The 21,738-nt window shown below is 38.8% G+C and overlaps 2 protein-coding genes across 2 annotated transcripts in view; one reads left to right on the top strand and one right to left on the bottom strand.

The window, feature by feature from the left end:
- Nucleotides 1-6,237: 6,237 nt before the first annotated feature.
- On the bottom strand, nt 6,238-8,510 carry gadd45ab (growth arrest and DNA-damage-inducible, alpha, b). Its single transcript, XM_079840326.1, has 4 exons — nt 8,373-8,510; nt 7,922-8,023; nt 7,511-7,724; nt 6,238-7,010 (listed from the first exon to the last, which is right to left on the bottom strand). The coding sequence occupies exons 1-4, from the start codon at nt 8,420-8,422 to the stop codon at nt 6,897-6,899; spliced, it is 480 nt and encodes a 159-aa protein (XP_079696452.1). The 5' UTR covers nt 8,423-8,510; the 3' UTR covers nt 6,238-6,896.
- A 1,077-nt stretch (nt 8,511-9,587) lies between these two features.
- sec16b (SEC16 homolog B, endoplasmic reticulum export factor) overlaps nt 9,588-21,738 on the top strand; it is a 28,045-nt gene continuing 15,894 nt past the window's right edge. The window contains exons 1-12 of the mRNA XM_079840715.1: nt 9,588-9,668; nt 9,915-10,085; nt 10,803-11,096; nt 13,643-13,743; nt 13,828-13,930; nt 14,046-14,130; nt 15,310-15,430; nt 15,596-15,741; nt 15,825-15,886; nt 16,559-16,697; nt 16,847-17,074; nt 17,852-17,949. Coding sequence (XP_079696841.1) covers nt 10,837-11,096; nt 13,643-13,743; nt 13,828-13,930; nt 14,046-14,130; nt 15,310-15,430; nt 15,596-15,741; nt 15,825-15,886; nt 16,559-16,697; nt 16,847-17,074; nt 17,852-17,949 — 1,343 coding nt within the window. The 5' untranslated portion in view covers nt 9,588-9,668; nt 9,915-10,085; nt 10,803-10,836. The remainder of the gene's footprint in view (nt 9,669-9,914; nt 10,086-10,802; nt 11,097-13,642; nt 13,744-13,827; nt 13,931-14,045; nt 14,131-15,309; nt 15,431-15,595; nt 15,742-15,824; nt 15,887-16,558; nt 16,698-16,846; nt 17,075-17,851; nt 17,950-21,738) is intronic.

Raw genomic sequence — 21,738 nt, forward strand, 5'->3', positions numbered from 1 at the left:
TAAATGAATAAAAAAAATACAAAAAAAACCTTTTATATTATTAAAACAATTGTAATTGTAGCTAGCAGGTTCTCACCCCAAGCACTACAAGCTCTGCACTTCACTTCACCACAATGGTAAACTCCAAAAACACTAACATAACAAAACATTAAGCATTAAAAAGTCTCTCCATTCCCTCATCTTGTTAAAAAATGCATCAAATAGCACTTTATTTAAACATTTACTCGAATTCAGCCCCTTTGTAAAGCATGATGGGAAGTGAAAGTCCTGTTTGATTGGGTTACTTGATTGAAACATGTTATTTCAAAATCAATTTATGTCAAAGAGTAACGGTTTTAAGTCAGTTTAGCATGAATCAATTACATTTGAACCAGAAACAATTCAGCTTTAATTGTAAAAATACTTTGCAATAATACAGTTTTCACTGTATTCTAGATCAAATAAATGCAGCCTTGATGCATTATAATAACTGCATAAAGGCTTGCAAATCAACTAATCTGTCATAGGTGCACACACAATCACACAGTGTGTAAACTAATGATCCTAACTCAAATTAGACAAATTAGTTAAATCAGACCCACTTTATATTAGGTGGCCTTAACTACTAACATTGAAATTGTACTTACATTTAAAAAATGACCAGCATGTAAATACATCTGTACTTAATTTCTGTAGATACATTTATAATTACACTGTTGACACTTCCCTTTCACATAACCCTACCCTTAAACTTAAGCTTAAGCTTTCATCATGGTGACGAGTGCATGGAGCATGAGCTTAGTTTGAGAACAGATATGTTAAATGTTTTATGTTTCTGTTTTCATTCAACAAGTTCTATGCTAATGCTATCAAAGCATTGTGTTACCAATTAGCAAGGTTGCATTTATTGAATTATCTCGTTAAAGCTAGTCAAGTTTCCACTATTAAAAATATTTAAATTGAGATTACATGATCATTTTAAATTAAATTAATGAATTATCTTACTCAAATATTTCAAATTAAGAGCAATTCAAATGTATGAATACCAAATAAATCTACAAGATCTGCTTACTTAAACTTTAAATATGATGTGATTACATAAATGTTTTGAGTTTTGACAATTTATTCGGGTTTACAGTGAAAAATAATATACTAAATAGTTTGTGCGTATTATCAAGGTTTTTTTTAACGTTTTTAACGTTTTTTTTACATCAGGAGAGTATAATGTGTATTTAAAAACTGCCTTATGCTTTCGCACAGCTGCCAGGTGTTCATGGTCTCACTTTTCCCACTTACTCTAATTTCTCTGATATTGTTTTATTTGGGGCTCCAGGTCAAAGCCTTGTTGTAATGCAATGATCCCAGTAGAGCTCCTCTCATACCCGCTACACTCAGAAACAGGTCAGGCTGTATTTACTGCCCTATATCGATGTAATCAGTGGAGCTTCTTGCGGTTGATTGATGAACTGGCTTTGTGCTCGTGTCAATTTTAGTGCTTGAGTTACATGTCATCTCGGTGGAAAAGCTTCCAAATAAACCCCTTAATCCTGTATAAGGAAAACAAGGAGCCATTTATTTATTATTTAGCTATGAGATTTCCGAGACCACAGGTGGATGTTAATACTTGGCTTGGTATTTCAGGATTTATGCCTGTGTAATAGTACTGCTCTCCTGAGGTTAAAAAAGTTAATCTCTCCAGTCCACTGCAGAACCTAATAAACACTTTAGTTTAGGGTCCAATTCTCACTAACTAACTATTAACTACGACTTTTGCCTCAATAAACTCCTAATTACTGCTTATTAATAGTTAGTAAAGTAGTTGTTAAGTTTAGGTATTGGTTAGGATTAAGTGATGTAGAATATGGTCATGCAGAAAAAGGGATTAATAATAAACAGCCAATATCCTAGCAATATGCATGCAAATAAGTGACGTTAAAGGATTAGTTCACTCAAAATGTAAAATTATGTCAATAATTATTCACATTCATGTCATTCTAAACCTGTAAGACTTTCATTCATCTTCGGAACACTTATAGAGATCTGAAATGACGCTTCAAAACGTTAATAAAGAGATCATAAAACTAATCCATGTGAATTTAGGGGTTTAGTTCACATCTGAAGAGACATGATCGCTATATATGATGAACAGATTGAATTTAGGCTTTTATTCACATATAAACATTCATCAACTCACATCAGTTGTGGTAAACAGAAGTTCAAGCACTTTTGAGCTTCCACAAGAACCAATGAGGTTCATTCTCGTGTGTTAAGCAGAACGTTTGAGCTTCCACAAGAACCAATGAGGGGTTATTTTTGTGTTACACAGCACATTTGAGCTTCAGCAAGAACCAATGAGGTTCATTCTCGTGTGTTAAGCAGCACGTTTGAGCTTCCACAAGAACCAATGAGGATCGTTCTTGTGTTACGCAGCACATTTGAGCTTCAGCAAGAACCAATGAGGTTCATTCTCGTGTGTTAAGCAGCACGTTTGAGCTTCCACAAGAACCAATGAGGTTCATTCTCGTGTTACGCAGCATGTTTGAGCTTCAGCAAGAACCAATGAGGTTAATTTTTGTTACACAGCACATTTGAGCTTCCACAAGAACCAATGAGATTCATTCTCATGTGTTAAGCAGCACGTTTGAGCTTCCACAAGAACCAATGAGGTTCATTCTTGTGTTACGCAGCATGTTTGAGCTTCAGCAAGAACCAATGAGGTTCATTCTTGTGCGTTATGCAGCATGTTTGAGCTTCCTCAAGAACCAATGAGGTTCATTCTTGTGTGTTATGCAGCACGTTTGAGAACCAATGAGGTTCATTCTTGTGCGTTACGCAACACGTTTGAGCTTCCACAAAAACCAATGAGGTTCATTCTCATTTTACGCAGCACATTTGAGTTTCCTCAAGAACCAATGAGGTTCATTCTTGTGTGTTACACAGCACGTTTGAGCTTCAGCAAGAACCAATGAGGTTCATTCATGTGTTACGCAGCACATTTGAGCTTCCTCAAGAACCAATGAGGTTCATTCTCGTGTTACGCAGCATGTTTGAGCTTCAGCAAGAACCAATGAGGTTAATTTTTGTGTTACACAGCACATTTGAGCTTCCACAAGAACCAATGAGGTTCATTCTCGTGTGTTAAGCAGCACGTTTGAGCTTCCACAAGAACCAATGAGGTTCATTCTCGTGTTACGCAGCATGTTTGAGCTTCAGCAAGAACCAATGAGGTTCATTCTTGTGCGTTACGCAGCATGTTTGAGCTTCCTCAAGAACCAATGAGGTTCATTCTTGTGTGTTATGCAGCACGTTTGAGAACCAATGAGGTTCATTCTTGTGCGTTACGCAACACGTTTGAGCTTCCACAAAAACCAATGAGGTTCATTCTCATTTTACGCAGCACATTTGAGTTTCCTCAAGAACCAATGAGGTTCATTCTTGTGTGTTACGCAGCACGTTTGAGCTTACTCAAGAACCAATGAGGTTCATTCTCGTGTGTTTGAGCTTCCAGAAGTAGAATAGCTTTTTACTCCTCTAAGAGGAACATTAAATTGTTTGATCTGTAGAACTGCAGTCAGTCCCTTCAGAAACATTTGCATTCCTCATGCGTGGGAACAGCCGACTTCTCACTTCCACCCATAAAATCATGGCCCCCAACGCATAAAGCTGGAGTTTCCCAGCTCTAGGCACTTTTAGAGAGAAAGTACCTCTGTGTCACACCATTTACCTGCATACCTGTATTTGGCAGGATGAGGTTAATGGCAGGCCGGGTGGTAGAATCTCCAAAGGTCACTGCAGCAGGGGCATAATGTCAGCTCTGTTTACTTCAGCCTAGTACAGAAATAACTCTCCCAAAACGGTCCATGTCTGGCTCTCTGATAGGGCTTTTGCACCACAGTTGAGTGTGTGTAGTCAAGTGTAGCTTCAAATGTATTTCTTAACTAAAACACTTAACTGCATCCCCCTTCTTTTTGATGCCAAAGACTTCCCTTGACAGGAACCCTATAGGTATAAAGACTCATTTATGCAGTATGTGAGGAAATATATGCAGGATTTGTCAGTATAATTATTCTGCTCAATAAATTTCATGATTTCTGACCTTTAAAAAACAGAATGGTCATTAATGTCAAATTCTGTTTTATTCTATATCCCCCCCCCCCTTTTTTTTGCTCTGAAACAAGATAAATGACTTATATTAAAATGTTATACTGTTTTGTCTAAATCGTTTTAAAAACATATATGTGGTATAAAATAGTTTTAAATGCTAAAATGAGTTCAGGCATCACATTATATGAAAAATGTATATTCATTATGAGATTTGCTAAAGATTTCATTTGACAGTATGTTGTTAAATTATTAGTGTTTTAAAGATTAACGGACAACACTTAACAATAAGGTTTCATATTTTAACATTAGTTAACACTAGTAAACATAAACAAACAATTAACAGCACTTTGTTAAACTTAGTTAATTTCATATTAAAAAAATGTATCAAATGTTGTATCTGTTAACAATAGTAAATGCACTTTAAACTAGCAAGAATAAACAATCAAGAATTGTAATTTTATAAATAAACATTAACAAAGATTATTAAATGCTGTAAAAAAAAAAATATTGCTTGTTATTAATTTGTGCATTGCATTAGCTAATGTTATCAAATGGGACCTTATTGTAGAGTTACTGATTCACTTTAAGTGAGTTAGATGATAACAAATGTCATCTAAATTTAAAAAATAGGGGAAGTGAACATGCTCAATTAAATATCCAATAAATTAAAACATTTTAATATCGATGGCTGGCCAAAATGTTCCCATGTCATGCATTAAGGGAACACATCGAACACTGAGGATCAGTTTCCTGTTTGAAAATATGACCTAATGACCCAGTTCCGACAAAAAAAAAAAAATCTAAATTCTGCTTCCCAACATCAGCTGCTTGAGAGCAATGCAGCAAAGCTTTTTAAATGAAACGAGAGTTTACAGTGGTATTCCATGTATATTAGGGTCTTTCCGGTCTTCTCTCTCTTTGTCCTGTCTCACTCAGCACTCCAGTGAACTCAGCAAAGGGAACAGAGGGCTATTTTTAGGCGTCCGCTCTCCTGCTGCAGCCTTGACTCATTCTATCTTTTTTTTGTTGTCTTTGTGCACATTTTAACTCAGCCATCGTTTTGCATGTCCCCCTCCCCGTCTGTATGCTGATGCTGTCACAGGTATGATTCACTCTCTCAACGCTGTTTCTATTTCTGGCTTGGTCAGGGCCCGGATTATCTTGTTTTGTGTAAAGACACAAGGCCGCGATGACCCGACGTCATGCGTCTCCCAGCTGCCGTATAGTGAACGTAATGGAATTCTCGGTCCTGCCTACTTGTGGAAATAGCTTTTTTTAGCAACAGAAGAAAGCTGTTGGACGGTTTTCAAAATGCTGTTGACAAAACAAAGCCCAATGACACTTCAAAACTGCCCTCTACACATCAACACGTGAAACATTAAATTGATTCTTGATAAGGCCACTCTCAGAAATGTTTTTTATAGAGCTATCACTGCGGTACAAAAGTGAAAAGGTACATCTTTGTACACCCCTAAATGGTACATAATAGTACCTTAAAAGGTACATATCAGAACTTTAAGAGTACATATTCATACCTTAGGGTACTGCCCCAGTGACAGTGCAATATTATTTTATGGGCGAAAAAAATAGCCTTAAAAACATTCAAATTCTAGTTCTCTTCTATAACCAATATCTAAATCAATAAAGACTTAAATTTAAAAAAAAAATTAAATACAAATCCCAAAACCCATATACCGTACACCCCTAGTTTACGGGAACATCTTATGACCCATTTGGTTTTATGGCAAATAACTGAAAAATATTCAAATACTACACAAATTCCTTTCTAAAGAAATAAAACAAAAACATTAAAAACTAAAACCAGCGGTTCCAAACGCTACAAGAGAGGGTTATGCATCGCACCATTTTAAATGTACAGTATGCAAAAGGAATTTTCATTTTAAGATTAGCTAAAGATTAGTGTTTTTAAAATTGGTCGAATTTTTAAAGATTAGCGTTGAGTGTTTGTTAGGTGATCACAGGCATTGGGCATGTACAATTAAATATCAAAAATAATTAGATACAGATAAATATCGGCAGATAACTGATATGGTACCAATATATTGTGCATAACTAGTTGAGTGTTCCATGTTCTCAGACACTATAACATATGCATGAACTCGCAGACAATAGAAACACTGCCAAAGACATATGCATGGGTCAGACATTTTATTTTTAACAATATCTGAGGATGAAAGCAACAATATAAATACAATTAATAAATTAACAGTTTAAAATACAGAGAACATATTCCAGAATAGGTCAAAATTAAAACAAGCAACTTATTTCTATCTAAATCAATAAAGACTGTTGTATATTCCCTTTTAAATAATTATAATACAGGACAGCATTAATATCAGAAGTTATGTCTATAAACTGCAGCGTTGTCTGCAAAAGGGTCACATGCCCGACATTTAACAGTCCATCTGATCACATTTCATTGAGTAGTTTCCAGTTGGACTCGCTCCACTCTCTCAGCTCACTTTTAGTACTCTAATCCAGCATGTGTGATTCAGTTTCCTGTACAGTCTCATTTCCCGACAAACTGTGGGACTTGTCATTCCCTGGCAGCACTGCGAACATAGTGCTGAGTCATTCTTCCTGCTCTGGGGTGAAACCATGAATCGACTGTCCAGCAGGACGCACAAAATCCACACTTCTGATCATTGGGTTTGCTGGGATACATTTCATCCATTGCATTTCGTTAATCCCCCTCATGTCTCTTTCTCACTGGCATTAAGCTTTATCCAGAGCAGAACATGAATCCAGTGCAGTAGCCCGTAAAAACGGTGACATTGTTTGTCCACCTCTGTTCATCGTTCGGGCAGATTGATAACCGGCACCCACTGGTCCAGACCCCGGCTGTCTCTGCAGAACCGATTTACTTTGCTGAGGGCTGGATCCTTCCACGTGGATGACTGCGGATTCTGAGAGAAAAGAGAAAAATTATGAAGTGCACTTGTATATTGCATGCATTCTAGATCCATTCAGAAGGTCTGGCAGTGAGCGGTTTTAACAGCTGCTGTTAACGGACAAGCACTTGTTTTCAAAGGGCCTCTCTCTAATTTGTTAAAGATGGTCACTTCACAGAGCTTTTCTTCCAGGAAACCGTGTTTGCAGAAATGCCCCACTGTTGCACAGGAAGTTCTGCGAGTACTAAAAGACAGCCACAGAAGTTCAGCACTGCTATTAGATCACTCTGAAGAGCTGCCAGTTTACTGCAGCTCCAGACCGGCTGGAATTCCACATCACAGACACACTCTGATGGATCATTGAACTTTAAACTACTTCAGGCGTGCCGCCCTCAAAGAGTTTAACTAAACCTTCCTGGCAGTTAAAATGAATATGCATGAACAATTCTGCAGCGGTTATCAAAGCAATGCGTGCGAGCAATAAAAAGATACAAGGAGAATGAAATGACACATACGGTGACTAATACACAGTGTAGGTCCATCGACTCTCCTCCCGGTTTCACGCCTTCCAGGATCTCTGCCAGACGTCTCATGTTGTTCACTCGCAAGATATTGATGTCATTCTCACAGCAGAACGCTTGAATCAAGGTGAAGTGAATCTGGAGCGCAACATCTTTCACATCCTCCTCATCTGTGGCCAGCAGACACAAGACCACGTTATCTGGGTCCCTGCAAAGTGTCAATAAAAAGTACATTTCAAAATGTGCAAAAGCTGACAAATATCAAATTAAACTATTTTAATCTTAAGGTGCAATCACATTAGCAAAAAAGATCCAATGTCTCTTGTCAATAGTGAAGCACAGACTTTTAAAATATTAAAAAGACAGGTACTGTTTGGATGGAAAGGATCTTCACACATCACTTACACATTAAGTGACTTCGCTGCCTCATAAACTCCCACAGTGATGCATCCCTGAGGTAAAGCAGCAGTCAGAACCTCTTCCAGTGCCTTTTCAACCGTGTCCATACTAAGAAGATGATTAAAACAACACATTAGCTTTAACTTACAGGCGATCCCTCATACAAAATGAACAATACAATTCTCATTAATAGCGAAATGTAGGACAGGTTCTGCATGAACGCGATTTGCAAAAGAATAGATTAAATCTGATCAATGTCACAAGTATTGCCGTTTGATCCAACTTCTGCAGGAGTTGCAGCAAACATTCAAGAAAGCAACAAGATACAAAATGTGCAATGATAGACTCGTTCAAACTGAATACAAAATTCGGGAAATGATGGTCTTTCAACGGCACAAACAGACAATATGCGCGGCCAACTAATATGCAACACCTGTGAGTTTATATGAAAACATACCTTTCCGTTGCGTTGTCTCCACACGGTTCTTCAAAAGTCATATTGCACATTAGAAACAGATATCCTTAATGTATGTGCTCTCTGTTAGCATGTAATCCTATGCGATCCAGACGCAGAAATGTCCAGCTCGTGCAGAGTGGAGTTATAAAATGAGGCTCGCATCATGAGACAGTGGACTACTCGCTCCGGTCTCATTTACATACCGTCTCTGATTGGTCAGCTCACATGGACGCGCAACTCTATTTACATACAGTTAAATTAAACTATCTGAATATATTTTGTAAATATTTTACATGCATGCACAATAATTTTTAATCAATCACTCAAGAATATACTAACAAAAAAAACCCCAAAATTAATTATAATGATTCAGGACAGCATTATCTTTTAAAACGACAATTTTTTTTGAGTGATGAACGTGATTAAAACGATTAAAAAGTGACATCTGGTGGCGGACTAATTTATTGTTTAACTTCTATTCGTGAAACGTTCCTAAATAAGGCAATAAAAGTTAAATACGCTACAATATAAATATGGACATTTTGCATCATTGTTGTTCAGTAGTCTTAAAATACACAACTTGTATTTATATTAATCTGCACAAAACTCCCCCGTTAAGAAAGAAGGCTAAATGTAGCCATAACCATATTTTTTTGGCTTTAATTAATTTATAGTTATTATTTCATTGGTTTTACTTTACAACTATTTAAAACATATCTATATATTTTTTTCCAGTGAAGAAAATAAAATCTGGTACTTCAGATAGTACTTGAGTCCTAAACAAGAACCCTACCAAATGCTTAATCATTTTTTAATCTGATTAATGACCAAAGCTTGATCAGTACTTAATTGCAGCACACACATCATTTATTTACCTAAATCAAATTGATAAAGAATCACTTGTAAGAAGTGCTTGAAAAGTTTCAAAATCATTTTTCTTCATAGAGTCTATTCCCTTCTTCCTTTTTTGAAGGAAAGGAGATTCTGCATAGGAGCCTTTTTATTAGATTTTTATTAAGAACATTATATAAACAAAGAAGAAAGCAGTCACATTGTACAACAAATAAAGAAAGAAAAAAGGTACAAGACAGGAGTATGTGACTCATCAGAATTCCCTTCATAACATGGCAGTGATCTCCTCCCATGAGTAATACTGTGTTTCTCCGAAGTGTTTCCGAGCAGCTCCAGCGTCTGTGCGTGATGGTTCCGCACGACGTGGCAACTTCAAATTTTCCAAATATGGGAGTGAGTGTAGAAAGCTCAGGCGTCTGTCAAACCTGTGTATGCAAACACACTGTAAGTCCAGCTTTGATTTATTGCACATTTACCGTATCACAGTTATTGTATCTGTATAATTGTTTATGGTTAGGCGCATATTAGTGTTTTTACACAAATGTATGGCTTCAGTGATGCATTTAGATTAAAACTAATAAAAAGCCGATGTCCAGCTGTTGCACAGAGCTGACAACAGCTGTTTAGAATAGCCACAACGAGATGCATCAGATAAAAGTTGTATTTTGACTCCATTGATTTCCCTTTTAGGGGTTGAAGGGCAGAGAAGAAAGACTTTGAGACTAGAGTAAGGCAGGTACACATGAGTCAGCTTTGTGTTGTGCTTTGAAATGATGTGGCATGTGCACTTTGAAACTGTGAAAGGACACAGTACACAGTGAACTGCGAATGTCTATATGGAAAACATCTCAAATAGAAACTGTGAGTTATTTGAAATTTGATTTTAAGAAAAATGTTATTGTCAGTTATGTCAAATTTTTGTATATTAAAAATAAAACATTAATCTTACAATACGTTCCTTTCTATGTGCATGGCAATTTTTTTCAGACCCACTTTAAATTAAGTCTCTTTAACTGCTATTTAATAACTTTCAAATTAATAATTTGATGCAATTCACTCATTGTGTACATGTATGTTTATTACATTGTACTTATATTTTAAAAATACCTTCATGTAATTAAACCTGTTGTTAATTTATGTAATTACATCTATAATTACTCTGTTGACTCTTCCCATACACCTTAACCCGAACTAAAACTAACCACTAAACCTGTCCTTAACCTTACCCATCTTCCACCTCAATAGCAGCTAAAGTGTTTTGCAATACAATATCAACTCTATTAGTACATCTAGTTTGCTGAAAATACATTGTGGAACCAGTTTTTCATATGCCCTTGTAAAATACAAAATGTAATATACACTTTGCTCTGAATTTGTACTGATGTCTTTAGGTACATCATAAGTTACTACTAAAACACTTGCAGAACTGAAAACAACGGTTGTTTTTTATTTACTGCTCACTTCCTGATAAACAGCCTCTGTATCTATGCTCACTGATAGCATTTGACCTAGTGTGTATACAGCAGACAAAATCCTCCTCTGTTGGCACTAATAACTGACTTATCTTTGCAAATGCAGTTTTCTTTAGGTTTTTTTGGCACTGTGTTGTGTGATGGAACCCAGAGGGCAAGGCTGGCATATGCCAAGCCATCAGTACCAGTCTAGTGACAGAGACGACCACTACAGATCCTCCCACCAAACACCGTATTACTACCCACCTACAGACCCAAGAGGGAGAGAAAGACAGTGGCCCCATGTGGATCCTCGGTATGGAAGCTACATGGCCAGTCCTCCTCCTAAACCAGAGTATATTCCTGGATATAGCAGCAGTTATGCATCAAACCAACCACCACACTTCAGACCTCACTCCAGGTAACAGTAAGATTATCAATCATGCAGCAAAATGTGTTATCTTAAACATTTTTTTTTTCATTAAACATATATGAATGTCCTCAAAACAAAATACAGTAAATGTACGTTAGAAGCAATATTTGTTTTTGAGAGAATTAAGTTTTCCATGAGCAAGACACTTAACCCCAGCTGCTCCTGACAAGCTGGATGGCGCCTTGCATGGCTGACACCGCCGTCGGTGTATGAATGGGTGAATGTGAGGCAATATGTAAAGCGCTTTGGATGGCCATGGGTCTGTTGAAAGCGCTATATAAATGCAGTCCATTTACCATTTTCAAAAATAACTTATGTATTTTTGCTTCTCGGTTCAATTTCTGAAAGGTTCAGTGTGTAGTATTTAAGAGGATCTATTGACAGAAATGCAATCTGTGTTTTCAGTGGAGTATAAAGACCTTACATAATGTACCATTATGTTTTTATTACCTTAGAATGAGCCATTTCTATCTCCATACACAGCGGGTCCCCTTACACTGAAGGCCCTGTCCCAAATGGCACCGTAAACCCTTACAGTCTTCCTACGAGTCCGCACTTTCATGACGTAACGCTGCTTTGACTGTCGGGAAGAAGTCTGCTGCACCAATGCAGGCTCGGCAGAAGTGCGCATCGAGGGTGCATATCGATCGCAAAGGGGGCACTCGCGAGCACCATTCTAAGACCTAAAATGACAAATGGGACACCCTATACCGGTCTTGTTGACTTAACGGACACGCGCAGTAAGTCCACAAGACCGAAGTGCATAGGAAGTGTGCCATTTGGGACAGGGCATTTTGCGCCATCATGTTTCTACAGTAACCCTGCTCCACAGAGCGCTAGTCACTCTCTGCTCTCTCCGACGACAACATTTTTGTCCTGTGTCTGCCCCCTTTGGGAGGGGTGAGCGTTTGGGGATGCAATTCACAACCTCACCGCTAGGTGCAGCCAAAATTCACACACTGCACCTTTAAGTACATTTAACTTTTTGTTTTTTAAATTTCAGATATTTTTACCTGAAATCAAGACAAAAATACTGCTATTGAGCTAGGATGAATTAAATGTATTAAAAGTGACAGTCATTTTTTTTATATTCTTCTAAAAAAAAAAGTTTTTAAACAAATCCTGTTCTTCTGAAAAGATATTGAATATTGAAGGAATAGATCACTCAAAAATGATAATTGTCTGATGATTTACTCACTCCAAAGTCATCCAGATGCATATGACTTTCTTTCCTCAGCCTATTCTAATGCAAGTGAATGGTGCTCAATGTATGTATAAACTTTTTATCTATAAATGCTCGCCTTGGTCCAACTCTGCGAAGGGCGTTCACAAGAAGATTGAGTTCACAAACTTTTGCATGATGTCCACACTTTGGAAGGTCACGCATTTCAATAGGAGTTTACATCCAGAATATTCTCAGGAAAGGACCATTTTTAAGAATAAACTGAAACAAATACTTATATACAGCAATGACCATTTGTTTTGCTCAGCGCTCCTTCTCCACACTTGTAAACAATTATTGTCGCCTATGTCATGCGTGACCTTCCCAATGTGCATACATCACGCGCATACATCAGTATATAATTGCTTTTATTTTTTTGAAAATGACTGCTCATTTCGCTAGAGAAGACCCTTATTCATTGGCTGGGGTCGTGTGGAGTTGCCTAAAAATGGATTTTGACCGTTAAAAATGGTATACGTTCGGCACCACTCACTTGCGTCAGAGAAAAATTCTGGAATGTTTTCCTTCAAAACCTTAATTTCTGTTTAAGTCAAATATAGATTGATTCAGTGTTGTTTCAGTTCTGTTGTAAAGATCATCAATTATTAAATTATTTGATTTAAACTATAAAGCAGTTCTGCAAAAAAAATTATGCCATCGCCCTACTCACTTCAATTCTGATACAACAGCGTCAGTACAGTCAGATCAATAATACTGTTGCATATTAAGTGTCCCCAACTAAGCAAGCCAGAGGCGACAGTGGCAAGGAACCCAAAGTCCATCAAGTGACAGAATGGAGAAACCAAGCTCAGTCGGGGGCCAAGAAAGAAGAAAGAAAGACATCTTGGGTGGCCTTGTGTTTTTGGGTGAACTGTTCCTTTAAGCAGCAAGTTCCTGTAACTCTTTTCAACATTGATAATAGTAAGAAATGGAAACACAAAAATTATTAAAATAGAAAACAGTTATTTTAAGCTGTAATAATATTTCACAATATTATTTCATTTTTACAGTATTTTAAATTGAAGTTGCAACCGACTTTGCTTCAGTGTTGTGACGTATTTCCAACTGAAATGGAATATTAAAGAGAGGCAGGGTTTTATTTTAGCACACCACTCCCCTCCAACTGTCAAGGATGGAGAGGAGTGGTTAAAGGATATTCAATCCAAGCAGTCAAACTGACGTCATCAGAGAAGGAATGCCATTCCAGAGCGGAAGCAAATTGTCAAATTTTGATTAAAGATTATGTTATTATTTGTACATGTGACGTGAGGGTAGCCTAAAATCCCAGGTCTAACTTCTACTATCTTTTCAGGCAGGAATATGACTACTCCACTTCCGGCTACTGGCCCTACAGAGAAGACTACGGGTATTATGATTATCATGGTTATCAAAGAACACAGTACAGCTCCCCAGGTACATAATATTCAGTCAGAGGCCCTCAGCAAATTCATTCTCAGCCAAATTCAATCTCATGTTCACCTTATTGCTTTTTTGTAGATGTCGGTGGCTGGAGCCAGACAGATGGTTGGAGAACCAATGGGTATCAGGGTAGAGGACTGCAGCAGGAGTCTGCAAGAGCTTCATACATAGATCAGCAGGGGTCTGTTGATAGCTTATACTCATGTGCTACTACTTTGTCACGCATTAAACATGTTTTCAAGTGATTTTGTACATTTTATTTCATTTTAAGTGACTTGACTCATTTTATTTAACAGCTATAGCCTTAGAACAGACACTCAATATGGTGTCTCAGAGAGACAGCACAGAGAAAGTATGGAAAATAGAGATGGAACTGGAGAGGTTTGTTTTCAGAAATTACTTTTCATAAGACTTTAGTTTAAAATCTTTCTACATATAACACAGCTTTAAATATACATTACCGTTAAAAAGTTTGGTGTCAGTATGTTTTTTTTTTTTAAAGAAACTAATACTTTTATTTAGCAAGGATGCATTAAATTGAGAAGAAGATTTTATTTCAAATGACTTTCTATTCATTAAAAAAATTATCATGGTTTCAACAAAAATATTAAGCAGAACAGCTGTTCTCAACATTGATAATAAGAAATGTTTCTTAAGTACCAAATTATTATCATATTAGAATGAAGAACCAAGTGATACAGTCTTGAGTAATGACTGCTGATTGGCATCACAGGGAAAAAATATTTTGAAATAGAAACTGTATTTTTGATCAAATACATGTAGCCTTTTTAAGCATAAGAGTAGTCTCTTTTAGTCACAATTATTAAAAGTACACTATGTAACTAACTTTGATTTTTGTTCAAAAATGTACAAAACAAGTGCATGAATCCATCTTCCAAACCGTGTTTTTTGTCATATCCTAAGTCGCCTATAATAAGTGTTTATATTCTAGACTATGACTATTTTAGACCGGGTGGGATGACAACAGTTGGGGAGAAGCCCAGTACCTGCGTGGCGCTTAATATATTTTTAAACAGAGAGAAGTAGCTCCCGCTACAATGTTCTTTCACAAAATGCATGCAGTTTTTCTTTTTTATTAACAGCTAGAGTGCCAAAAGTTACATAGTGTACCTTTAAAAAACTGTCAGAAAGAATTGTACCTTTAGGGGTACAACAGGTTGTCACTTGGGTAGTACCCTTAAAGAGACAACTTTGTACCTTATCTACTTCTAAAAGGTACATATTAGTACCATAGAATAGCAGTGTTGGGGGTAACACATTACAAGTAACTCGAGTTATGTAATCAGATTACTTTTTCAAGTAACTAGTAAAGTAACGCATTACTCTTAAAATTTACAAAAAAGTTACTTTTTCAAATAAGTAGTTACTTTGTTTTTTCCCATTTATTAAGACGTCCCTTTAAGGTTACTGCCCCAGTGACAAACTGTTGTAACCCTAACAGTACTATTTTTGCTTTTATTTTGAGAACGTACTGACCCTAAACTTTTAAACGGTAGTGTGTAATGTCCCTCAGGCTGTTTTTTTCTTCTTATTTTTTAGGTGTATGATAGTGGAACTCTTGCCAACTCTAAAGCATCAGGCCTGTCCTCGAGCAGCTATGAGCTCAGCCAGTACATCAATGGAGCTGAACACAGTGAGCCAGAGCTCATATCTCACACAGGTTTGTCAGAACCAAAGTTTAGACACAAGGTCTGTCCAGTCTTCCTTTAGTGCTTTGTGTTGCGCAACAGATGTGTGGTTTAAGTTTCCTTTGTACAGCAGTTAGTTTTAATACTTGAATCTTATTAGTCACTGGACTCATTATTTATTTTGTCATTTGATTTAGATGCTGTACCCATGGAGGTAGTCCCACTAAAGTTCTGCATCCCTCATGTGGCAGTGAGTTTTGGCCCTGCAGGTCAGCTGGTATGGGTCAGTCCAGCCCTTGCCTCTGAGGGCGAGCCTGCTCAAGTGGAGCTCCACAGCTTGGAGGTTAGAAAGACACGGTAAAAACATATTTTAAGTAATGATATGAAATATTATGGTGGATTAAATATGTTCTTTAATGATTTCAGGTCATTCTCTGTGATACACAAGAACAGCAGAATATGAGAGACTTTCCTGGACCACTGGCTAGGTATATTTCAAAATATCCCTCTCACAGTGATACTTAAACTTTGTAGAAGTGCAATATAAAATATTTAAAAAACATTTTTTATTGTTGATATTGTTTTTGTTGTTTTTCCTCAAAAGATTCTGACAGGTCATCATTAAACAGCATCATTTATTCACCTTTTTTTGCTAGTCATGTATGAAAGGGGTATCCCATTCAATCCCCATAGGGATTTTAAAGTGCCCCTATTATGCTATTTCAAATGTTCCTCATTTTGTTTTGGAGGTCTCCTGCAATAGGTTTACATGCATCAAATGTCAAAAACACTTCGATTTTCTCATAATATACATTGCAGCTTCACCTCTTTTCTTATGTCTGAAAACAACTCGATCAAGGATTCAGCCTTTCTAAACCCTTCCTTTTCCTATTTTTGCCCCTTCTTTTGCCTACTCTACTCTGAATGGTCAAATAGCCAAGTCAGAATTACGAGTTTATATCTCAAATCTTCTTGCCGTACAAGTAACTTTACTTAGTACAAATAAATGTACTTGTTTGAATTCAGATACTGTCACAAGGCATAATGTTGAGCCCTGTGGAGGACCGTTAGCAGGAAATATTTTGTACACTGAATGAAATGGAAGTCTTTGAAATGCCATCTGCTTAAATATATTGCTGCTTTTTTCTTATTTTGTGAAGGGAGGATTTGCATAAGGTTGATGCCATGAACTTTGCCCTGCAAATGTCTGAGGAATGTCTGAAGGATGAGAAATTAGAAGATGTCACTTCTGCTGCCCTCTTGTGGCATCTCCTTATACTGCTGTGCAGACAGAATGGAGTAAGTCCCATTACTCATTAAAGTATATTGATGTTACTATTACTAAGCCACCGTATAATAATTCTGTAGAGCATTCTTTTCAGCTTTGCTTGTGAGGTATGATTGCCCATTTTACACTGTTAATATGAGTATGTGTTGGTGTTATGTAGAGAATTATGGGTTCAGATGTTGCAGAACTGCTGATGAGGGACTCCATGGGTGCATGTGGCGACCCTGCAGATGGAGAAAGCCTCATTGACCTTAATGAAACACCTACACCAGGAAAAGAGACCCTAAATATTGCTGACCTTCTGACTGGATACCCCCCAACTGACAAAGAGGCCACAGAGCAAAACCTTCAGAAATACACAAAACTATTGCTGTCTGGCAGGAAGAAGGTTCATTTTATTGAATACAAATTTTCTAATTTATTATTCTATTTTTCTGTTCATGACCCTGTGAAATTCTTTGACCCAATGCATTTTTTTTTCTTTGTTGACATTTTTTTATTGAAATGGACATGACAGTGAGACATAATGAAATACTTCTTTATAATTTTTAAAAGCCAATATCCACATTATACATTTAATTGGAGAAAAATTTCCTGAATCAAAAATTTCCATGCCACTGCGAAGATAAATAATCAATATATATATATTTTAATAAATTTTCCTATAAGTCTGTACGTTGTAAATGTGTACACTACTATTCAAAAGTTTTGTGGTCTGTAAGAATTTTTTGAAGATGTTTTTGAAAGAATTCTCTTATGCTTACCAAGGCAGCATTTTTGTGATATTTCAAATATGGACGTTGTGCCAGTCTTCGGTCTCATGGTCCTTCAGAAATCATTCTAATATGCTGATTTGGTATTCAATAAACATTTTTATTTATTATATTATTAAGGTTGAAGACCGTTGTGCTTACTATTTTACCAGGATGCATTTTTTCAGTATTCATTGTTAAATAAAAAGTCTTCATTTTAAATTGAAAGGTTTTGTAACATTATAAATGTCTTTATTCTGACTAATGATCTATTTAATATATTCTTGCTATATAAAAGTATTTAAAAAAAGATCTTACTGACCATAATCTCCTTTTTTGTGCCTTGACATTTGTAAATATCTTTTCAGAGCTCAAAATCTGATCTTTTCTCCCCAATGCTCTCCTCACTGCAGGAGGCACTGGATTCAGCCATGCAGAGTGGACTTTGGGGTCATGCCTTATTTCTGGCCAGCAAAATGGACAGCAGATCCTACAACACTGTGCTAAGCAGGTTTGTAAAATATGACTGACACATTTACCTTTGCATTTTAGCAGTAACCACTTCCCATCAATAACTGGCACAGTCAGTGATGTTTTCAAATAGAATGAATGCCAGAATAATCATGATCCCTCAATCACAGTGCAATGTCTCTATAAAAACTATTTTAATTTGAAATTTTACAGTCTATAATCATCCTGGTATGAGGTCTGAGGTATGAGGTCAAATACACAGTGATACAGAAGTGAAGACAGTTGCAGAGCTCAAGAAAGGTCAAGTTTATATTTATGCAACCTGACGTTTGCCAATTCTGAGCAGTCTGATATCTGTTTCATATATTAAGGTTGACTTATCTTGATATACAGTATGCCTCATGAAGAATTAACATTAACTGATAGCAATCCCAGTTCTATTCCATAGTGAAATATGCAAAATATGAATATGTTTATCGCAACCGGTTCACATTTACAGGTACTCACCCTGCACCATCTGTGAGACTGTGGCATCACTATTTCCTATTCCTCTCTCAAGAAACCTTTCTCTATCTTGGTTGAGTGTAGGGCTTCTGCTGGTTATCAAATGGGCATCCCTTTCCTCGATATTTTGTTGATTTATGCGCATGACATATGGGCGGGTGGGTGGCTGAAGCTAAATGGTAGAACCAGCATCTTCGTTCCACCCCGCTCTCCACCTTCAAACTCAAAATGTTCTTAGCCCTTCGCCATGTTGGGTCTGTCACCACTCATTCCATTTTATCCATATATCCACCAGAATGCTAACTCTGTCTGTTTGGGGATGTTTGCTACCAGCTGTTCTGACTGCCCTGCGAAACCCCTGCAGCCAACCTCCACTGGCAGGTTCCAAGCCTTCCATCCTTTCCATTTGAGAATCAAAGCCTGATATTTCTTAAGCTTATGCTCGTGTGCCTCTTCAATCCTCTCTTCCCATGGTACTGTCAGCTCAGTAAGTGCCACCTGCTCTGTACCCTTTGACCAGAGCAGAATGTCAGGTCTTAGAATATTATGGATTATTTCCTCTAGGAATTTAGGTTACTTCTTAAGGTCTGACCGCATCTCCCAGTCGTTCCGCCATGGCCGTCCTTTACTCATCATCTCTGTTGCCACACTATTCCCAGGCCTAAGGAAATCTGAATGAAACAAGGCCCCTTAAAAAGTTGTTTTGGCTTCTTTCTTCCCTGCTTCACCCCAGCAGCCAGCTGAGTTAAAATTTGGTCATTTGGTAGCCACCAAAATTTCCCAGCCACCAAACTTGACCTGCACAAGGAGAGGACAAGCTCAAGATTAGTTGGCCTTCCTCAGAGCGTGCAGCTGTGGATTTCCACTAACCCACATGGAGGTTTGATGGAGTAGGTAGAACATTGTATACAGAACACAACAGAAACTTAATTTGAGGCCATGTCCTGCCAGGTCAGGACCCTCTCCCGCACACTTTCCCACCTTATCCAGCTGCCCTGCTTATCATGGTTGAAGGCTTAACATGACTTTCCTCTTCTGCCTTGTGGACCTTCCTCTGGACCATACCATACTGGTCCCTCGGATTTGCCCGCTTCCAGCTTGCCCTGGTCGTGTGCACATAATTCCAGTTTGTCCTGGTAGGGTGCCCATGAGGTGCCCATGATGCAGGTGCTCCTCCACCTTCCCTGACCACTTGCAGACCCATTCTTGGACCATTTGAATGATGTCCTCTTTGATCTTAAAGAGAAACCGATCCTGAACGATCCCTCCTCAACTATAAACTTCTGGAATTTGAGTTTTTGTCAAGACAACCAGGAACCGCCAAATCTCTCCCTTTTTTGAACTGACGTATCCATATCTTCATTGTCCAACGTGAAAGTGGTCAGCCTCCTTGCCAAAATCCTAAAAAAGATCTTACCATCCACATTGAGCAGTGATATGGAACGAAATTGATTGATATCTGTGGAATTCTCTTCCTTAGGGATGAAACACCCCTTACAACCAACCAATTGTCAGCAAGGAAGTTCTTCCTCCATGCCACCTTCAGTAACCTCCAGAGTCATTTCCTGAGCCTTTCATAATGCTTGTACACCTTGTACGGTATACCATTTGGTCCTGGAGCTGATCTTCCTCTGTCTTTCTTTAGAAAGTTGTTGATTTCCTGCAACTTGGTTTCTCTAGTCCAAAAGGGATAACTTGTTCCGCCGGTTTTGAGTTTCTCTATCTCCTGCAAGTTGTCCTCCCTTCTAGGGTCACTATAAACTCGACTGAGATGTTCTTCCTCCTCTTCCTTTGTTGCTTCCAATTCTCCTGATCCTTTGCTGCCCAGAAGGTTTGACAAGTACTTGAAGGGATTCCTGATGAAGCACTCTCTTAATGTGTTACCTTAAATTATCTCATATTTTAGTGAGTGCTGGCTTCTCATCTTCTGTTGCTTCATGGAAAGTCTCTTATATTTGCAATCTCCTTAAGTTGTCTGTTCCCATTCAGTCGGTCACGTTCAACGTACGTCGGACGTACCGACGAATTGGGATTACTTCAGGGAGCCCCTATCAGCTTCGAGATATAGAGAACAGGCCAATGGGCCATTGGCGTGCGAGATTTGCATCTTGCGCTCCGCCCCGCGCCGCGGGTATAAACAGGAAGCGAGAGTGAATGCACGCTGTCATTCACTTCCGAGCCGAACGGCGTTGATGAAGCAAGACTGCTTTTCTAAAATAGAGCTTATCTGCAAGAGAGATGCTCCAGAGAACGAAAAGGACGCTCTGTGTTGGCGTTCAGTGAGTGCACCACAGGACTGCACTTACCACCTGTGTGTTGCCGCGGTCTTCCCCTGGGTGCTTCAGCACTGTTTAAAGAGCGTTTCCTCACAAAAGAGCAACACGGGTGTGACACTGCGTCTTTTTCAAGACGTCATTTCACTCGTGCGTTTCTGGATGCGGTTGTTTCCTGTCCTGACGGCCACGATCCCTCTCGCATAAACATGTTGAGACTGTGTCGTGGGTGATCCATGTTCTCTCAGGGGAACGGGATCACGTCGACGCGCTGGTCATCTCACCTTCCGCGTGAGGGTTTGAGTGTTCAGCGCGCCGTGTGCCGTCTGGCTGCCGGGTGACAGCGCGGGTTGCCACGGCAACTCTGCGCGCGTCACTCGGCGCCTCCGATGCGTGGCCGAGACTATGATGCCTCAAACGGGGTTGAGTCCCTTCGCTTATACCCCGATCTAGTCTCTTTTCTGGTGCACCAGAGGGGGGACTATTTTGGCTGATAAGCCTGGGTGGCCTGAGGATTACAGTGAGGCTTCCCCGCCGCGTACATCTCTGTGGGCCCCTCACTCCTCTATCGCATCGCAAGCATGTTGACACTGTGTTCGTGGGTGGTCTATGCTCTCTCATGAGAGCATAGCCACGTCGGCGCGCTGTTCGTCTTGCCTTTTTCATAAGGGCTTGAGTGTTCAGCGCGCCGTGTGCCGTCTCACGGCCACGCCCACTGTCTCACGTGTCTGCTGGTAGCTTACAGATGGGATTGCTGGTCCTTGAAAGGGGACCTAGCGTTTCATCGTGCAGCCGACAAGCTGTCACGTCAGCCGGTGCTTCCGGGAGAATGGCGACTACATCCCCAGGCGGTCCAGCTAATCTGGAGTCGTTTCGGGGCTGCACAGGTAGACCTGTTTGCCTCCCCAGAGACGACCCACTGTCAGTGGTTTTATTCCTTGACCGAGGGAACCCTCGGGTCGGATGCCCTGGCCCACAGCTGGCCCCGGGAAGAACGCAAGTATGCGTTTCCCCCAGTGAGCCTTCTTGCGCAGACACTGTGTAAAGTCAGG

Source organism: Gobio gobio, assembly GCF_949357685.1.
Source record: "Gobio gobio genome assembly, chromosome: 17".
Taxonomy (NCBI): Eukaryota; Metazoa; Chordata; class Actinopteri; order Cypriniformes; family Gobionidae; genus Gobio; species Gobio gobio.

Bases quoted from the DNA above. Each gene is read 5' to 3' on its own strand.
- gadd45ab (XM_079840326.1), bottom strand. From the start codon at position 8,422: ATGTGCAATATGACTTTTGAAGAACCGTGTGGAGACAACGCAACGGAA. The intron at 8,024-8,372 runs GTATGTTTTCAT...TCATCTTCTTAG, and splicing joins GGAGACAACGCAACGGAAAG to TATGGACACGGTTGAAAAGG. The intron at 7,011-7,510 runs GTATGTGTCATT...CTTTTCTCTCAG, and splicing joins TACACTGTGTATTAGTCACC to AATCCGCAGTCATCCACGTG.